This window comes from Rhododendron vialii, chromosome 5a (genome assembly GCF_030253575.1).
Source record: "Rhododendron vialii isolate Sample 1 chromosome 5a, ASM3025357v1".
NCBI classification, from domain to species: Eukaryota; Viridiplantae; Streptophyta; class Magnoliopsida; order Ericales; family Ericaceae; genus Rhododendron; species Rhododendron vialii.
Genome location: NC_080561.1, coordinates 28,208,652 through 28,227,950, shown reverse-complemented (window position 1 = coordinate 28,227,950; position 19,299 = coordinate 28,208,652). Strand labels below are relative to the sequence as shown.

General features: G+C 37.6%; 2 protein-coding genes across 3 annotated transcripts; both read left to right on the top strand.

The window, feature by feature from the left end:
* Positions 1–5,452: 5,452 nt before the first annotated feature.
* LOC131327132 (ferritin-like catalase Nec2) lies at positions 5,453–6,962 on the top strand. Its single transcript, XM_058360147.1, has 3 exons — positions 5,453–5,874; positions 5,956–6,181; positions 6,359–6,962. Exons 1-3 carry the CDS (start codon positions 5,522–5,524, stop codon positions 6,737–6,739), a joined length of 960 nt encoding a protein of 319 aa, XP_058216130.1. The 5' UTR covers positions 5,453–5,521; the 3' UTR covers positions 6,740–6,962.
* Positions 6,963–14,852: 7,890 nt separating this feature from the next.
* Positions 14,853–18,054, top strand: LOC131327130 (protein FAR1-RELATED SEQUENCE 5-like). 2 transcript variants are annotated; one of them, XM_058360143.1, is made up of 3 exons: positions 14,853–15,294; positions 15,437–17,597; positions 17,668–18,054. In XM_058360143.1, exons 1-2 carry the CDS (start codon positions 15,111–15,113, stop codon positions 16,600–16,602), a joined length of 1,350 nt encoding a protein of 449 aa, XP_058216126.1. In that variant the 5' UTR covers positions 14,853–15,110; the 3' UTR covers positions 16,603–17,597; positions 17,668–18,054. The 2 variants fall into 2 exon arrangements, with proteins under 2 accessions (XP_058216126.1, XP_058216125.1); XM_058360142.1 differs by having other exon boundaries at positions 17,688–18,051.
* The last annotated feature ends 1,245 nt before the right edge of the window (positions 18,055–19,299 follow it).

Sequence of the window (19,299 nt, the reverse complement as noted above, 5' to 3'; positions counted from 1 at the left end):
CAATTTACACAACAAAATGCAAGTTATTCACACACTTATCAATCTCCGGTCGAACTAGCTTTTGCAAACAATTTTTCATCTTCATACATATCTCCCCATACCCTCTCCATACTTCTATTTTCTAAGTCCATTCTAGACGACCTACAACCATGATCTGAACCAGTTTTATTGAACATCGATAGTCGTGTTAACATTTTGCATTTCAAAATGTAAAATGAGAGGCATCTATGTTTAATTTACACCTAAACTTTACAATTTACACAACAAAATGCAAGTTATTCACGCACTTATCAATCTCCGGTCGAACTAGCTTTTGCAAACAATTTATCATTTTTCATGTTGGACGAGATGAACGGTTTAATTGGATCATTGTTGTTGACCAGGAATGAACCCACAAAATGGAAGCTTTGATGGGTATGAACGGACAGGATGTCTCGGGATACTACGCAAATTAACTTTACATATCATTTCTATACAAAAAATTTAAAAGACATGATGGTAATTGCAATGACCATGAGATAGCATGCAAAATTAAGCACGTGTATCCAGCAATAATTTTAAAATACATGATGGTAATTGCAATGACCATGAGATAGCATGCAAAATTAAGCACGTGTATCCAGCAATAGTAAATCATAACACAGTCGCCGTTCAGGATTTCCTAAATACAGAGGCCGAAAAATGAACGACAAGAAAGATGCCACCGTCTAGTTCATAGGCATCTAGTCTCCTTCGTTGGTCTATGTTGCCCTTTCAAGCAAATATCTAGCAATATAAGTCTACGTTGTGACGCTAGACACTCTCCGGGGATAATCCTTTTGCATAACAAATGTTCAGTGCCTCTAATGAAAAAGTAATTTATCTGACTTCTATTGGACCCGCTCTTAAAAGTAATTAAGTGTTCCTCTCTCATCTCGAGGAAAAGTGTTCACAACTATAAGATCAAAAGCCACTACAAAATCCAAAATAGTACTTCTACTGACGTCATTTTGGTTCACCAAATGCAAAACCACCATAGACTTTCTCATACCCCTGCCTATTAACTCTTGCATGACCATTGGAATCACAACCTAAAAACAGCTTCTCTCCCACTGATATATACCCCTTGCACATGTGAAGTATTAATATTAAAAAAATATATCAAAAACTCAAACTACCGGAGGGCCTTCCCCCCATATGCCCACATGTAATTCCATCTGTGATTCTAACTTGGGGTGATGTTATCAGAGCTTAAGGAGCTCTCCCGTATATTGGTGAGGGATTTATACCATTTGTTGTGAAACCCACATAAATGTGTAACGAAGAATGCTACTCAAATATTGCTACATGAGTACTATTTTTTTTTTCCCCAACATGGGAAGGCATGTGCTCTAGAAAACCATTGAAACTTCTATTGGTCATTAGGTGCGTCTATTGTTTTCAGTCAGATATCTGTCATACTTCAACAAACGTAAATGTGGATGATGGCAATGTGCATCTAATGCACTGGCCGGAATTACCTAAAAGGAAAACACTTAAAATGGAGTATAAAATTAACACTTTTCTGACTCTTTATGTTGTATTTTAAAAGCAAGATACTCCAAAAGTAATATGGTGAGAGCTCGATGGAAGAGAAATATTTTCTAGGGTCCTGATTTCAACTAACTTTTGACTTGATAGTCAAGTTAAAGTGATCAATCAAGCTGCTCTCTGTTTCATTCAGTAATTCGGATTTGGAGCATCAATTTGTAGAAAGATTGGTGAAACAAAAAGGAAAGATCGATGAATAGAAGTATAATAGAGTACATAGAAACTAACCTTGTTACTTGAATACTATTTTTTTTCCCCTTAGGAAATCAACAACTTGCACAAATTACCTGGCGAATCGGGACGATGGTTTGCTTCAGTTAGTCCCGAAGTTTTACGTCTATGGGTGTGTCCAATTTACTACCCTCCTATGTGGTGATTCATTCGTTATAAAAAAAATAACATAGACTTGATATTAGTACAAGACCACAAGTAAGATGAATATATAAGTAAAAAAATGTGTTTGGAGAGATCAGAACCACAGGGGCAAGTTTCCATGCATGTAGCTCATCCGTGATAACTTACTCGAATTCGCATCAAACAGGCGGACTAATCACTAAGTGGGCATGCTTCCTCTAGCATAAGTGAAAAACTTTTGGGAACTGGTTAGGAATGGGTGCAAACAGAAAATGAAATCCAAGTCCAGGAAATAAAAGTAAAGTGAAACACGTTACTCATAAGAGTTCGTGTATTTTGCATTGTTGTTTAAGGGAAATTAATTTTTTTTTAAAAATCAATAGGTAGTCGTTTGAAAATCAATGTTTACTGGATTTCCTGTTGAATAGATTATTTTTATTGAAAGCAATAAAAAAGAAAAAAAGAAAATTAATGGTATGAATCCCGTATATTGGTGTGGAATTCATACCATTTGTTGTGAAATACATATAAATATGTAATGAAGAATGCTACTCAAATATTGCTGCATGCGTACTGAATTTATTTATTTATTCCAACATGGGAAGGCTTGTGCTCTAGCTAGAAAACCATTGAAACTTCTCTTGGTCATTAGGTGCATCTATTGTTTTCATCTGTCATCTAATGTACTGGCCGGAATTACCTAAAAGGCCGGAAAACACTTAAAATGGAATATAAAATTAACACTTTTCTGACTCTTGTGTATTTTAAAAGCAAGATACTCCTAAAGTAATGGTGAGTGATGGAAGAGAAATATTTTCTAGTGTCCTGATTTCAACTAACTTTTGACTTGGTTGTCAAGTTAAAGTGATCAACTAAGCTGCTCTCTCTTTTTCACTTATTAGGATTTGGAGCATCAATTCGTAGATAGATTGGTGAATAAAAAAGGAAAGATCGACAATGAATGGAAGTTAAATATTTTTTTCCCAGAGTAGAAGGGTAATTTCATTTAGTACTCTCATTAGGCAATTACTGACTAGAAAAGAGTATGAGGACCCTTAAACACACACACAACTCAACTCAAACTTCCGATGAGGGAGCCAACCCAGAACACAGGCACAAAGAGCCTTACTCATGCATACGCGGAGCCCAATGTCGGATCGATAGGCCTGCAACCTAAATCTAGCTCCTGCATGAATGGAAGTATAATAGAGTACATAGAAACTAAACTTTTTTTCCCCTTGGGAAATCAACACCTTGCACAAATTACCAGTTGACTTGCCCCAGCGGAAGGGAAAGGGTCCTTGCCTTGCTTTGGGCAGAGTTCGACTTCTTTTCAGGGTTAGTACCGCAAATTACTTGCGGGTTAGGACATTGGTTTGCTTCGACCGATAGTCCGGAAGTTTCACATCTAAGGGTGGGTCCAATTAGTGGCCCTCATGTGTAGTGGTTCTTTCGTCATGAAAAATACAACATAGACTTGATATTAGTACAAGATCACAAGTAAGATGAATATATAAGTAAAAAAATGTGTTTGGAGAGATCAGAACCACACGGGCAAGTTTTCCATGCATGTGGCTCGTCCGTGATAACTTACTCGAATTCGCATCAACGGACGGACTGATTACTAAGTGGGCATGCTTCCTCCAGCATAAGTGAACCTTTTCGGAACGTAAACCTTTTCAAAACTGGTTAAAAATGGGTGCAAACAGTAAATGAAATCCAAATCCGGAAAATAAAAGTAAAGTGAAAAAGTTACTCATAAGAGTTCGTGTATCTTGCATCCTTGTTTAAGGAAAATTAATTTTTTTTTAAATCAATAGGTAGTTGTTTGGAAATTAATGTTTACTGGATTTCCCGTTGAATTGTTTTTTGATTTGAATAAATATTAAACAATTCAAAGATTTAAGGGAATCAAAGCATAATGGCATTACAACCCAAACCCCGCAAGCATCCCAATTAAGACAGACTATATCATAAGCCTTTCGATAATCATCTGTCACTCTGGACCTGGAACCAGTGGCAAAGTTATGTTGGGGCCTGGGGTGGCACCGGCATATTTGAGGTAATACTTTGGGTGTCTAAATATGAATTGTCTAGATTAGTAGGCTGTAACTGAGTGTTTAATTGGTTTTAGTTTAGGTGTTCGTTTCTTTTTTAGTTAATTGTTCAAGACTATTACAATTATGTATTCATTGGCATTTGAATTGGATGTTCAAAATAAGGTTAGTTCAAATTTTTTACATTATTCGAAGAAAAAAAAAATTAGGTGGTCGGTACGGGACCCACTTTAGATATTTCTCAAGTCAAAAATTCTACAACTACACCCAAAATCACACACCCAAATACACATCCTCTCACAAAACACAAGGGTCCCACATACACTGCACACGCAGTGTGTGTGTGGGACCCTTGTGTTTTGTGAGAGGGTGTATATTTGGGTGTGTAAATTTGGGTGTGGTCGTAGCATCTCTCCACTCCAGATGAGCCGCCTCAGTTGAATATTCACGTGTCTCAATGTACTTCTTTAAAACTTTTCCTACTGCCGCTTGTACTGGACCACTTTAGATATTTCTTCGATTAGAGATTTTGCCACTTTAGATTTAGGCATTATTCAATAGAGAAATGATAATGTCAAAATCGTTTTTGTTGGTGTCAAAATCGTTTTTGTTGGTGCCAAAAATTTAGTGTACAAAAAGGTTTATACCATTTGAAATGTGCAAAACTTTTATGCACTGGAGTTTTGACACCAACAAAAACGGTTTTGACATTATCACTGCCCTATTTAATTGACTTCTTAGACCTTGCTGATATAAACTTGATTTGCAAAGGCTGATCTGAATTTTTTTTTCAAAGGCTGATTTGATTTATTGATAGAGAAATATTAGAATGGATATTGTAGCTGATTTCAATCCAAAAATGTATTGGTTGATCATAGTATACTCCATGACTATTTTCGTTAATAGTTTTCTCTTCCTATATATGTGAAGAAATAGATATCGCGGGTTGGAGATGCACTTAGTCACATTATTCGCGTGCGTGAGCTGAAATGTGAGCATACAAGCGTCTTTCAAACGCATCTCGAACTAAAAAAAGCTTCTACCATAATGCATTCTCGAGAAACGTAAAAAAAAAAGCATCAAAATCCAAAAATCATCTTAGATAAGCTTTTGGGTTCATAGAAAGATGAAAATATCCACTTGTTTCCCTTAATTCCTTTTCGTACCCCACACCTCATGTATCATTTGCAAGCTACTATTTCATATATCCCGATTTGTTTGTCCAATCTTGGATTTTCAACTTATTAAGGAAATCTAATCTAATTCATTGATTTGAAAATCTACATAATCTCCTCCATTGATTTTGAAATTGGCCAGTCAAACAAATCGGGACCGAAAGAGTATATTTTTTATTTATATTTATGTGGTATTCATTTATAAGTTTCAATAATTTTGTTTCTTCCTTCGTACTAGAACTTTATGTATCTCGTCTCACTATAAATTGCATTAAACTCTCTCATGTATTTCATCTCATACCTCCCCCCCCCCCCCCTCTCTCTCTCTCTCTCTCTCTCTCTCTCTCCAGCACAAACACAGCAATAATGGGGGTTATCTTAGCCTCCACTTTCTCCTTGATTAGGTTAATAATATGGATGTCAATCATGAGCAACTTCATCTCCATCTCTTCATCCAACCCTATTTGCGAGTCACCGTATCCACCCCATGCAATCCCGGTATATGAAGAAGACGTGGATGCATTGCAATTTGCAGTGAACCTTGAGTTTTTGGAAGCTGAATACTTCTTGTGGGCAGCACTCGGGTACGGACTCGACCATGTTGCGCCGCAGTTAGTTCTGGGTGGCCCCCCTCCCATTGGCGCCCAAAAAGCCAAACTTGACTCTCTTACGAGGAATATCATCACAGAATTTGCGTATCAAGAAGTCGGACATCTCAGGTTTGTCTTCATGTCCCGTTACAATCAATATTACACGCAATTTCTATTTCGCTAATGCGTGAATAAACCATTTTCTTGCAGGGCCCTTGAAAAAACAGTAGGTTTGTTTCCAAGGCCTCTATTGGATGTAAGCCCGAAAAACTTTGCAAAACTGTTTGATGAAGCAATCGGATACAAACTCACTCCTCCATTCAACCCGTACCGTGATAGCCTCAGCTACATGTTGAGTTGCTACGTGATTCCGTACATGGGACTTGTTGGTTACGTTGGAGCAAATCCTCTTATCAATGGCTACCAGACTAAGCGGGTAATTAATTCCAAACAGAATAGCTTTTATTGTCCATTTTTTGCACAAATCATCCATTCTATTCGGTAATCTCTCAGAAAGGGGCTGCAATGAACTTTGTTTGCGTAGATTGATCACCCAACTAACTTTTCATTTCGTCGTCTTCTTTTTTTTTCCCTTTTTATCTGTTTTGCACAGCTCTTGGCAGGACTCTTGGGAGTTGAATCCGGCCAAGACGCAGTTATACGAATGTACCTCTACGAGCGAGCTGAAGAACTTGTGCATCCATATAACCACACGGTGGCCGAGTTTACCATCCGCATTTCAGAGCTCAGAAATCAGTTAGCAATGTGCGGCATCAAGGATGAAGGCATCATAGTCCCACCACAGCTAGGAGCAGAAAATCGTACAGAGAGCAACGTGTTATCAGCGAATTTTGACTCCATCTCTTATAGGAGAACTCCAGGGGAGATACTGCGGGTCGTGTATAGCACTGGCAGTGAGCATTTGCCTGGTGGGTTCTACCCTCACGGAGGAAATGGAAGAATAGCCAGAGAATTCCTGAAAATGCCTCATTGAACGTATTACTGGCTTAATTTGCTCTGTACGGAGATATAATATATGCATGTGATGCAAATAAAGAGAGATGTATGTGCCATACTTAAAACATGTGGGCCATAAAGACTAATTACAGAATTTAGTCTTACATGTGATGCAAATAAAGAAAGGACGACTGCTGAGATGTAATGATGTTGTGATGATTACAGCAAATAATAAGATGGGCATTTGTTTTTGTGCATTATTTAAGTGTCTTGACTATATGAAATCCAGAGTTTGACACCCAAGATTCCGTAACAAGTAGATACTTCCGCATCTTCCCGTCCAGAAATCTTGTAGCTTTGTTGTTCTATTGAATTTGCATATTCCTCTGCCGCAGGTTCGTTTCTGTATTACCCGTTGTCTTTTGTCAAGATCATTCCCCTTTTGGTCTCCCCCGCCCTTGAAAAAGGTTTCTTTCTTCTGCAATTACCGTTTTGAGAAGAAAAAGGAGCTCTTAACAGAAAAGTCTTACTTTGGCCTCCCTCAACGTTTGAAAGGGACAATCCCTTCCTTTCTTCTTCACCTTTCGAACTCGTTCAAAGCAAAGCTGCCAGTCACTGGATTCACTATCAATATCAACTGATTAGCATCCCCACAAAACTCAATAACTCCGAGACCCATGTCAAAGGCTGAGCTTGAACCCTATACATGGGAACCACGGAATGAAAAAGCATAGAAATGCTCGGCCTGTCTCTGCTCCTGGTGGATCTTGGTCCTCTCTTTCCAGTGGTCGGAGCCGGCTAAGGGCCATTTCCTTTGCCAGTTTCAATAAAAACACCAGCAAGATTGGCGAAAAAAACAGATTCCGCTCAACTTGCTTCTGGAAGCTGTAGCAACAGGCAAAAAAATTGAAAAAGATGTCTACCAGGCCCCCAGAAAACAGACACAAGCGAAAGAGGCATAGAATTCCATGGTAATTTATCGATAAAGCTAACACAAACTAACTAGACCGGCATTAGAAATTTTGTCGCTCAGAAGGTAATGATATACATATAAATTTAGTCAAGCATCAAAAAACACATGTTCACAAAAAGATAAATCCATCATTCATTTTCTAGTCAACCTCGACATTACATAGAATGATAGAACTCAAAAACAGAAAAACAATAGATTAAACCATGTATATATCCAACGAAGGGTACGGGATAGAAAATAGAAGCAACTATCACTGCTGACGGACTTGAACTGTTTTCTTTTGCCAGAGCCTATCGAAAGCACTGTCAGCATCACCCTGCAAAATATAGACGACAAAACATAAATTCAAACAAACGCTATAAAACTCAGGGGAGAAAGAAAAAGGCTGAAAAAACAAAAAAGAATCCACCAATAGACAGACAGTCCATGTATCTTTGAGAATCTACTAAATAACTCAACTATAGATGGAGCAGATCTATTTCTAACAGCTACCAACGTGCTTCATGCATGTCTAAATAATGGAACTGACTCACATGAGTGTCCAATTCCAAAAAATGATTATGAATTAATAAGACGTGTTTAGACGAATGTCTGATGCACGCCGCCTCCTTAGAAGTGCTCGTGTTTCTTAGCAAACCAGAAACTCTAGTACTTAGGAAAGAAAGAGATGGGGGAGAAAAGCAGAGGAGAACGCCAGAACAAGCACACAACCCTAGGGAAGAAAAAATTGTAAAGAACATAGGCTTGATATGTTAAAACTAGGGTCATATAGTTCCATTAAGAAGGCCAAATGCCGGAGCGTAGCGGAGCGGAACGAGTGGAGCAGAGTATAAATACTCTATGTTGTAAACCCTAATTTATTACTGTGATAATAAAGAATAGCAGCCGCTCTCGCTCCTGTGAACGTATCCGGTTTTGGAGAACCACGTATATCTCTGTGTCAATTTTTTACTGTTTTATACTCGTAAATCGTGTGCGTGTGTGTGACGACCTTAACATGATATTAGTACAAGACTACAAGAATAGATGAATATAAGTAAAAGATGTGTTTGGGGAGATCAGAACCACATGGGCAAGTTTTCCATGCATGTGGCTTGTCCGTGATAACTTACTCGAATTCGCATCAACAGGCGGACTAATCACTAAAGTGAGCATGCTTCCTCTAGCATAAGTGAACCTTTTCAGAACTAGTTAGGAATGGATGCAAACAGAAAATGAAATCCAAGTCCGGGAAATAAAAGTAAAGTGAAAAACGTTACTAAGAGTTCATGTATTTTGCGTTGTTGTTTAAGGAAAATTAGTTTTTAACTTCTTTATACAGTTTATATATTAAAAAATATGGTTAAAAAATTAAGTGTTTCAAATTTCAATCCGTTTGAACCGGTGAAAAGATTTTAGCTTTCTAATCATTTTATCCTAAATGGTCATAATTGAATTTTGACTCTAGGACTCTCGTTAATTAGCCTTAAGAAAGTTGTAGAATCAAATATCTCTTAGGGCTAATTAACGAGAGCTTTAGAGTCAAAATTTAATTATGACCATTTAGGATAAAATGATCTGAAAACTAAAATCTTTCCACTGGTTCAAACGGATTAAAATTTGGAACACTTAAATTTTTTGACCATATTTTTTAATAACCGGTCTAAAGAGGTTAAAAAATTAAGTGTTCCAAATTTCAATCCGTTTGAACCGGTGGAAAGATTTTAGTTTTTTGATCATTTTATCCTAAATGGCCATAGTTAAATTTTGTTTCTAGAACTCTAGTTGATTAGCCCTAAGAGATATTTGATTCTACAACTTTCTTAGTGCCAAAAATTCATTATAACTATCGAAGATAAAATGATAAAAAAATTCCACCGATTCAACCGGATTGAAAATTGGAATACTAAAATAATATTAAATAAATAAAAGAGAAAAAAGATACAGATTACATAGTATAAACATTGTAGGTAAATAAATAAAAAAAGAGAAAATGGATTCGATATTTCTGGGATGCGTGGGGGTACTTTCGGAAGAGGGGAGGTGGGGTCGGGAGGTGCGTGTGTCAGGGGGGTGCGAGAAGAGATTTACACGCCGGCTCCTTAGAAGTGCTCGTGTTTCTTACCAAACCAGAAACTCTAGTACTTAGGAAAGAAAGAGATGGGGGAGAAAAGCAGAGGAGAACGCCAGAACAAGCACACAACCCTAGGGAAGAAAAAATTGTAAAGAACATAGACTTGATATGTTAAAACTATGGTCATATAGTTCCAGTAAGAAGGCCAGATGCCAGAGCGTAGCGGAGCGGAACGAGTGGAGCGAAGCGCAACGAGTGGAGCGGAGTGGAGCGACGGCATCTGGTCCATCGTTGATGATCCAGTGAAAGTAGAATGGGCCGAAGGCCCAGGCATTTCGTAATTGGAGGGTGCGGGGTGCAACACCCCCCGCGTTACGGAACGGTTCGTACAGGGGTATTTTTGGGATACAGACCAAATACTATATTAGGGTTAGAATAGAGTCGGTATAAATACTCTATGTTGTAAACCCTAATTCATTACTGTGATAATAAAGAATAGCAGCTGCTTTCGCTCCTGTGAACATATCCGGTTTTGGAAAATCACGTATATCTCTGTGTCAATTCTTTACTGTTTTATACTCGTAAATCGTGTGCGTGTGTGTGACGACCTTAACATGATATTAGTACAAGACTACAAGAATAGATGAATATAAGTAAAAGATGTGTTTGGAGAGATCAGAACCACATGGGCAAGTTTTCCATGCATGTGGCTTGTCCGTGATAACTTACTCAAATTCGCATCAACAGGCGGACTAATCACTAAAGTGAGCATGCTTCCTCTAGCATAAGTGAACCTTTTCAGAACTAGTTAGGAATTGATGCAAACAGAAAATGAAATCCAAGTCCGGGAAATAAAAGTAAAGTGAAAAACGTTACTAAGAGTTCATGTATTTTGCGTTGTTGTTTAAGGAAAATTAGTTTTTAAAAAAATCAATAGGTAGTGTTTTGATAATTAATATTTACCGAATTTCCTGCTGAATTGTTTTTTAATTTAAAAGCAATTTTTTTATTAATATTAAATAAAGTAATTCAAAGGTTAAAGGGAACCAAAGCATAATGGCATTGCAACCCAAAGCAAACATCCCAATTAAGACAATATTATAAGCCTTTGGATAATCATCTGTCACCCTGGACTTTTTTTTTTTCAATCGATAGAATAAATCATTTTATATCAGATATGAGTACAGAGTACAAACCTAGAAAATTACATCAATTGTGAAAGTCCACAGGACAACCAAGCCCAACAACTCAACCGATACAAGAAAGAAAGAAATAAAGGAAAAGCCCTCTAAGGAAAGAACACCCATACGTAGGTGGGAAGACTCCTGACCTCCTAGTGAGATGCAAGAGTCTTGGCTAACTGAGATAGTCCTTGTTGGTTGCCACCCTGGACTTGGAACAAGAGAAAATTTGGTTAAATAAACTTATTGAGGGCTTTAGCGGACTGGGTTAACCCTCGTGTTTTCTTTCACCTTCGATCACTACTCTTGAAATGTATATTGTCGTGGTTCAATTTACTTGCTTAACAAGTGATATATGCATGAATTAAGGGTAACATAGTGAATATTCAGGTGTCTCAATGTACTTCCTTACAACTGTTCCTTACATTGCAAGCCACTGGTACTGGACCAGTTTATATATTTCTTCGATTTGAGATTTGATTTAATTGACTTCTTAGACCTTGCCGACAAAAATTTGACTATGTTTTGCAAAGGCTGATTTGATTTATTGATAGAGAAATATGTTGTGCCTGGAGTGGATCAAACCAAAGTCAAAACACACACATAGACACGAACACAGATAATTACATGGTTCCTAAAATCGGGTACGTCCACGGACTATAAATGGACGAGCTTTACAAGTGAGGTCATTCACCTCGTCACACTCTCTCGTCTATCTATGTTTTACATTGCTAACAGAACCTCACTCACACTAAAATTTACCCTCACAGATCTCTCACTCAAGAGAGTTACTTACAGAGGCCAGGAGTCTCCTTTTATAGGCTAAGAAGGAACACCCTATTTCTTCCCACGCCAGACACTCCATTTACTCCATGGCTGCTGAAGTCTGTTGGAATTTTGGTGTATTTGTAAAACTTTGTGCATGTGATGCCGGTCAAAGTCCTTGAAATTATTCAAGAAGTCATTGCGTCAATCGAAGAGTCTTTTTAAGTTTCCAAGTGGTTTTTGATGTTTTCAAGAGTCAAACACATATATCAATTAGTCTTTGGTCACGTCCTTTTTAATTTGTGTCTTGAAAGTGTAAGTGTCTTTTCCTATTCTTGGAGGGTTGTTCCAAGTAGCTTATAAATAGTTTATCTAATGAATGAAATGGTAGTTTTGAGTGTTGAATTAATATAGCCTTTGGCTAGTGAGAAGTTTATCTTCTTATTTCGTTTCTGTATCTCTTAGGTGGATTCCTTAAGAGTGGTGAGCGATCCATACGCCCTGTATCCCCAGTTAAATCCTCGGATGGTGATATCTGTATCCCATTGATTCCTAACTTGGGTGGTGAGCGATTACCCCTTTATCCCTTTTTACCTTTCTTCCGTCCCATTTGAAAAATCCGCCGTCAGTTTGGTATCAGAGCTCCTGGGTTGTCATGGCTGGAGTGTTTCAACATCAGCAACAAGAACAACAACGATCATTTCAGAATCCACATCGTGGGAAGGACAAGGATAGTTTCAAAGTGGACGATGCTACTCTTGAATGACCTTTTACAACAAAAATTATTTCAGATCCAATTGTGGATTGGAGTAAGCCTCCAATCTATGATGAATACACTGAAGATGGGTTCTTGATTTTGCATGATGTGCACATCAAGAATATTGTTTATGTGGCTAATGAAGTTGTTGGTCCCGTTGATGGCGAAATTGATAATTTATTCGTGGCCAACGATGATATTCAAGATGGCAATAGGCAAAAGCAAATTTTGGAATCATCTAGTACCATGGTGAGTGCTATTCATGTCAAACATATTGAAGAGAGCAAACTGGAAGTTGAAGTGAAAAAGCATTTGGATTGGATTGAACAACCAATTTTTGACGAAAAAACAACTATAATTGTCGAAGAAGGTTTTAAAGCAAATGACGAGTTCCAAATGCATGGTGGGTCTTTTGAGCAACTACATGTACTGGATCCATTTTGGAATTCTATTGAAGGCTTTGCAAGCAAGAATCCATGGGTTACGTACCTAGAGCACAATTTGCAGGAGATAGTTCATTTCGTTTTTGGCAACATTTTAAAGTTTAGGTATGAAAAAATTAATTTCAAGTACAAGGTTAATGCAAACAAGATTCGGCGTTCTAAACTGTTTCAAGCCTTGGAAACTCGAGGACGAGTTTTCTCAACCGGGGGAGAATGATGCCGATCAAAATCCTTGAAATTATTCAAGAAGTCATTGCGTCAATCGAAGAGTCTTTTTAAGTTTCCAAGTGGTTTTTGATGTTTTCAAGAGTCAAACACATATATCAATTAGTCTTTGGTCAAGTCTTTTTAATTTGTGTCTTGAAAGTGTAAGTGTCTTTTCCTATTCTTGGAGGGTTGTTCCAAGTAGCTTATAAATAGTTTATCTAATGAATGAAATGGTAGTTTTGAGTGTTGAATTAATATAGCCTTTGGCTAGTGAGAAGTTTGTCTTCTTATTTTGTTTCTGTATCTCTTAGGTGGATTCCTTAAGAGTGGTGAGCGATCCATATGCCCTGTATCCCCAGTTAAATCCTCGGGTGGTGATATCTGTATCCCGTTGATTCCTAACTTGGGTGGTGAGCGATTACCCCTTTATCCCTTTTTACCTTTCTTCCGTCCCATTTGAAAAATCCGCCGTCAGCATGTGGCTAGACCAAGTATTAGTGTACTAATGTTAGTCCGTACCTACGGCACTACGCATCGCAGTTGAAAGGGATGGCAATTGTGTGATTTAGGTGAAAATCATGGACACTTAACCGGGAAGTGGGAGGATGCACTACAGCCTTTAGGTCAAATTAATCTAAGCCGTTCCGATAACTTGTCTCCACACCCTTCTGTTTTATAATAGAGATATTCACTAGTTGTTAGTGTATATTTACTGGTTCTAGTGTAATACCCAAGAAGAGGTATTAGTGAACATTCACTAGTTCTGTGTTACGATTGTGGATGCCAGATGTCACTGGCAACCATCGTGGAAGGCGACTTATTCAACCACCTTAATGCCTCTGCTTAGGTTACAAGCTCTCGCTACAAAGCCCGACAACATTCACTAGTTCTAGTATAATACCCAGGAGAGGTATTAGTGAATATTCACTGGTTTTCTTTTTTGCAACTCATCGACTAAAATGTGTTCCTAAAATCTGTGATGATTGATTACAAAACCTATCCTTATTTAGTGCAGTAGGATTGATATTGTGTTTTGTTGTCAGTTTTTTTCTATGCAAACCAAAGGTTGTATTCTGGGCTGATTTATCTTGGGGACGGCGTAGTTTTGATCGAACTGCTTGCACAATCTGATCAGAGCTGCAAAACATTTTAAAGAAAGCGGCCTAGTCCGCGACACAACCCAAACGCTGCAACCATTATTTGATTGGTAAATCTTTATTTTGGTTACAAGTTATTCCAACAAAGTCTTCTCTGGAGGCTGTGGTGAAAGCCCACTTGTGTGCAAGGGTTGCTGAAAGTGAGAGGAACGGAGCCACGAGCGCCTCCCAAGTCAACAAAATACTCCTATTACATCCCTGTATTTGTTACTGAGATGTACACCCAGAAAACGACATGTTGAACCAGATTCGAAAGTAGAGCAGAGCACATCCCACCAATTTTAAATCTACATCCTTACGCGTAAGAGCCCGTTTGTTAGCCAAATAGACTAATTGCTCAAACTAGCTATTCTGAAACAACAAATTTGGTATTTGGCAGGCATAATATATACTTGGATTAGCAAATTTTGAAAACTTATATGGTAGCAGTTAGCTAATTTTCTCCTTTTATTTATCCCCTTCTTAACTAATCCCTCAAATCAACTGGGGCTAATTCAGTTGGCCAGGGACTCTTGCATCTCAATAGGAGGTCAGGAATTCGAGTATTCCCGCTTTCATGTGAGTGTTCTTTCCTTTGTATTTTTGTTGGGGTTATTTCTCCCCTTAATTGGAGAGCAATTTTGTTCACCCTCCCTTAAAGAGAGTGAACAAAACCCTCTCTCTCATTGGCTAAGAGAAGAGGGGGGACCACTATTAACTCTTATTAACCCAACCCAACCTAACCCAAGTCAGCTTTTGTTTCTTAATTTCAAAAAAACCCCCTGAACAAGTTTTGCCTTTTCCACTTCTCCCCCTCCCTCATGAACACGCTTATTTTCTCATGTTTTAGGAGTAGCCGAAAAAAGCCCTAATCTCAATAGAGAAGAACACCGATGTCAGAAGAAGAACAAATTGGGGTCGTAGATGACTCCGTCGAACAGAGCTCTGTTCAAGCTTCGGATGGTGAAGCCCTAATCTCTTCTCTCTTGAAGACAAGAACGATGATGACAGAAGAAAAAGAAATTAATGTTGCTATTGAAATTAAACCCGTCGAACAGAGCTGCCTTCATCTTCCAGGTATGCCTCAAATTCTCTTCACATAAATTTTGTTCTTTCTCTGCTTGTATTTGTCGTAGCTTGGTTTTAAGCTAAACCATTGAAACATACATTTACAAGTTTGGGTTGTAGAATAATGGTCATTATATCTTTTGATATGTAGACTTGATGAAAGACTTTGAATTTGCAGATTTTGTGAATCTGGGTTCAAGCAATGATAAGAAAGCTCATGGAATCGATGAAGGGGATAATGGGTCAGTAGATAAGGTTGAGGTTATTGTGCCACAGTGTGGAATGATTTTTGATACTGCGGATGAGGCTTACAATTTTTACAACAGATATGCGAGAAAAATCGGTTTTAGTGTTAGGAAACAGAGGACAAACAAAAGTAAGGCTGATCAAAATAAAATTTTGCGACAAGTACTTGTTTGTTCATGTGAAGGGACATACAAAAAAATCAGGACTCCTAGGAAAAGAAGAGAAAATCAGCAATTTGATTGCAAGGCATTGCTTAAGTTTAAACTGATTGGGGATAAGTATCATGTAATCCAGTTCATGTCTGATCATACCCATGATCTTGTACCACCTCAGTTTGCCCATTATTTGAGATCTCAAAGGAGAATCGAGTTTTCCCAAGTTGGACTTATCAACAAAATGCACTCGTCAGGGTTCAAGCAATCAGATATTTACTCTTACATGAGTACAAAAGCTAGAGGTCCTCAGTATCTTAACTTCATACCCTCTGATTGTTATAATTTGATACAAAAGAAACGGGCTGGATTTTTCAAAAGGGGCGATTCACAATGTCTTCTAGAGTACTTAAAGCAAAAAACTCAGGAGAATAAGCATTTCTTCTACTCTTTTCGCACTACTGATGAGAATGAAGCACGTGGTGTTTTCTTTTGTGATGCTAAGTCAAGAAGGGATTATGGTTTATTTGGTGATGCAATATGTTTTGACACAACATTTAGGACAAACAATTACGATATGTTATGTGCACCAATTGGTGGCATCAATAATCATGGACAAACCACACTCTTTGGATGTGGTCTATTAGATGGCGAAACAACGGATGCAGTAACGTGGTTGTTTACCACTTTCTTGGAGGCCATGGGAGGAAAGAAGCCGATATCTATATTTACGGATCAATCTAGAGCAATTGCAAATGCTATTCGTGCTATGTTTCCAGATTTTCATCATGGATTGTGTATATGGCATATCTATCAACATGCTGCCAAACACTTATCCCAAGTCTTTGCTGGGTTTAAATCATTTACATCACGATTCAAAGCTTGCATATATGATGGAGAGACAATTGAAGAATTTTAAGAGAGTTGGAAAAAGTTACTTGTAGATTTTAAGCTCACCGATAATGTGTGGTTGCAAAAGTTGTATGAGTTTCGAGAAAAGTGGACTCAAGTTTATAGTCATGCTTATTTTTGTGCCGGAATGACTACAACACAAAGGAGTGAGAGCATTAATAAGTTTTTGAAGAAGTATTTTGGGAGTACCTTTGTTCTTCGGGAGTTTGTCGATCAATATGCTAAGGCCATAGCTAGTAGGCATGAAAAAGAAAGGGAAGCTGAAATAAGACGCAGCAAACGTCACCGATCTTAGTTTCTAATTGGTCTGTCGAGTGTGAAGCAGCTGAAAAATACACGAAAAAGGTGTCTACTTATTCCAAAAAGAATTCCAACAAGCTTTGGATTTGTCTTTGAATTTGAAAAACAATGATGGCACAATTAGCACATATATTGTTAAGGAGTTGGAGGGTTGGAAAAAATTTCGCAAACTTGTATGTAATCCCTTGGAACATTCCATATCATGCACTTGTCAAAAATTTGAATTCCATGGCATTCTTTGCTCACATGCATTGGAGTTATTTCGTCACTTACAATATGAAAGTTTGCCTCCTCGGTATTATTTGAAGAGATGGACTAGGAAAATTGTAGATGAAGATGTTTTTGACCTTCATGGAGATTTAATTCCGAACGACATTGATCCTTCACTCACGATTCGTTATAGTGGATTGTCGCAATTTGTACAAAGAATTGTAAGTAAGGGTTCGAAGTTTCTAGACATGTCTTTTTTAACTGAGGTTGGATTACTAGAGCTTGAAGCAAAAGTTGAATCATGGATAAATTCTAGGTGTGAGAATCATAACGTTGCATCCAACGCACAGAATAGTTCAACCTTAAATGTGGATGACGAGGCACCGTTGTGTGATCCAACAAAGAGACAATGTCGAGGTCAAGGTAACAAAAGAAAAAGAGGTTCATTAGAAGATAAACTGCCAAATAAGAAGACTCCATGTAAAAGAAAGGGTAAGTATACATAGATATATATAATGGCAACCTCACAAGTTTTTCTTTTTATTTGCTTTTGCCTTTGAAGATAATTTTTTAACTTTTCAGGTAGCAAAGGGGAGGACTTCACAACCAAAGCAATGACTAGATCTAAACCATTAAAGGAGGTCGAAGAAGATGAAAATGCACATGATACTACTCCAACCCAAGGCCCACATGTGGAGCAACCAAATATGGCAGCGAATGTTGGCATGAATGCATTGCAAGTACCCAATGTTGCTGGGTGTTTATGAAGTTTAGATGCACACTTCAACTGTAATTTTTTGAAACTTGACATTTCTCACAGAAAAGTTGCATTGCAAGTAATGTTTTGAAATTGTAATGTCTTGAATAGTAAGTTATATCCTTGTAGAACAATAGATGGCTTTAGTATAACTTTTGGAAGGCAACACTGATATAGCTTTCTGTAGTTGCAGATTGTGCCGATTCTATAGAAATTGCCTTTTATAGAAAACTAGCTTTGGTTGTTCTTTTACGGTCCGTTGCTCGCTTACAGTAATTTTGGCAAAGCAGAGCTAAGGAGATTTGAGGATAGCAGTGAAATTGATGGGAATTGATTTTTGCCCCCCTTTGTTCGGCTAAATAAGCCAAGTGACTTATTTTTTTGTCCTTATTCAAAATTTTTTCGCATTTGTTAGTTTTGCATCAATTTGTTGGCGATTATTGCTTCGTCATGACGAGAGGAATCTAAAAAGTAAAAAAATTACGATAAAAACCTTCTTTTTTTACTAAAGACAAAAATAAGCCAATTTTTTCGTCTTTATTCAAAAAAATTAGATTTCGATTGTAATTTTTTACTTTTAGATTCCTTTCGTTATGAAGAAGTAATAATTCCCAAAAAATTGACGTAAAACTAACAAATGCAAAAAAACAAATTGAATCAAGACAAAAAAATAAGCCAAGTGACTTATTTAGCCGAACAACCCATATTCAATTGAAATACTTTTCTGTAATTATGAATGTTGGTATTGCAAAAAATTGAAGATTATGAATTACGGTGCTTCGTTCTCCTCAAGTTAATGTGGAATAATACCCCAAGCGTAGGGTTTAACACGTCGATGGAAGCATAATAAACCGGAAATCAGGAATCGTACCCAAGGGAATAATTATATGGCTTGGTCAGATTTGTAGATGCAAGTAAGGGCTTTCGGCTTTTAGACAGCCAACTTTGTTTTACTTTAAACGGTGGAAATAAAAGGCTAAATTAAAAACGAATTAACTAGAGAAAAGATAGGCTAGGTCTAGGAATTATTAACACTCAAGACTCGAGCTAAATCACACTCTTCACCCAATTACACAATTTAAGATACTTGATTATAGTTCTCAAATCGGAAGATAAAATGATTTGAGAACCAAGCTAGCTCTAGAATTCATTTGGCAAATACCTCGAGCGACAGAGCTCTAAGCATCATGTGTGGTGGGTAGGCGATGCTCCCACCTACACATGATCAAAGATGTTAACACCTCGGTAATTTGACAAATAAACCCGAACCCCACAACAATTTTCAAATCAAAGTTTAAAGCTTTATTGGGTGCAAAATGCAATTTTCGCCCGAGCCATGAGAAGCTAATTATCCCATGACCTAACCCTTGAAACTACTCGCACATATCTAGAGAGATAGGAGCAAGCAAAAATCTAGCTAACATAATGAAATAACAA

Excerpts from the sequence above, each read along its gene's own strand:
- LOC131327130 (XM_058360143.1), top strand. The coding sequence starts at position 15,111 with ATGTCAGAAGAAGAACAAATTGGGGTCGTAGATGACTCCGTCGAACAG. Across the intron at positions 15,295-15,436 it reads GAGCTGCCTTCATCTTCCAG|ACTTGATGAAAGACTTTGAA; the intron begins GTATGCCTCAAA and ends TTTGATATGTAG.
- LOC131327132 (XM_058360147.1), top strand. The coding sequence starts at position 5,522 with ATGGGGGTTATCTTAGCCTCCACTTTCTCCTTGATTAGGTTAATAATA. Across the intron at positions 5,875-5,955 it reads CAAGAAGTCGGACATCTCAG|GGCCCTTGAAAAAACAGTAG; the intron begins GTTTGTCTTCAT and ends ATTTTCTTGCAG. Across the intron at positions 6,182-6,358 it reads ATGGCTACCAGACTAAGCGG|CTCTTGGCAGGACTCTTGGG; the intron begins GTAATTAATTCC and ends TGTTTTGCACAG.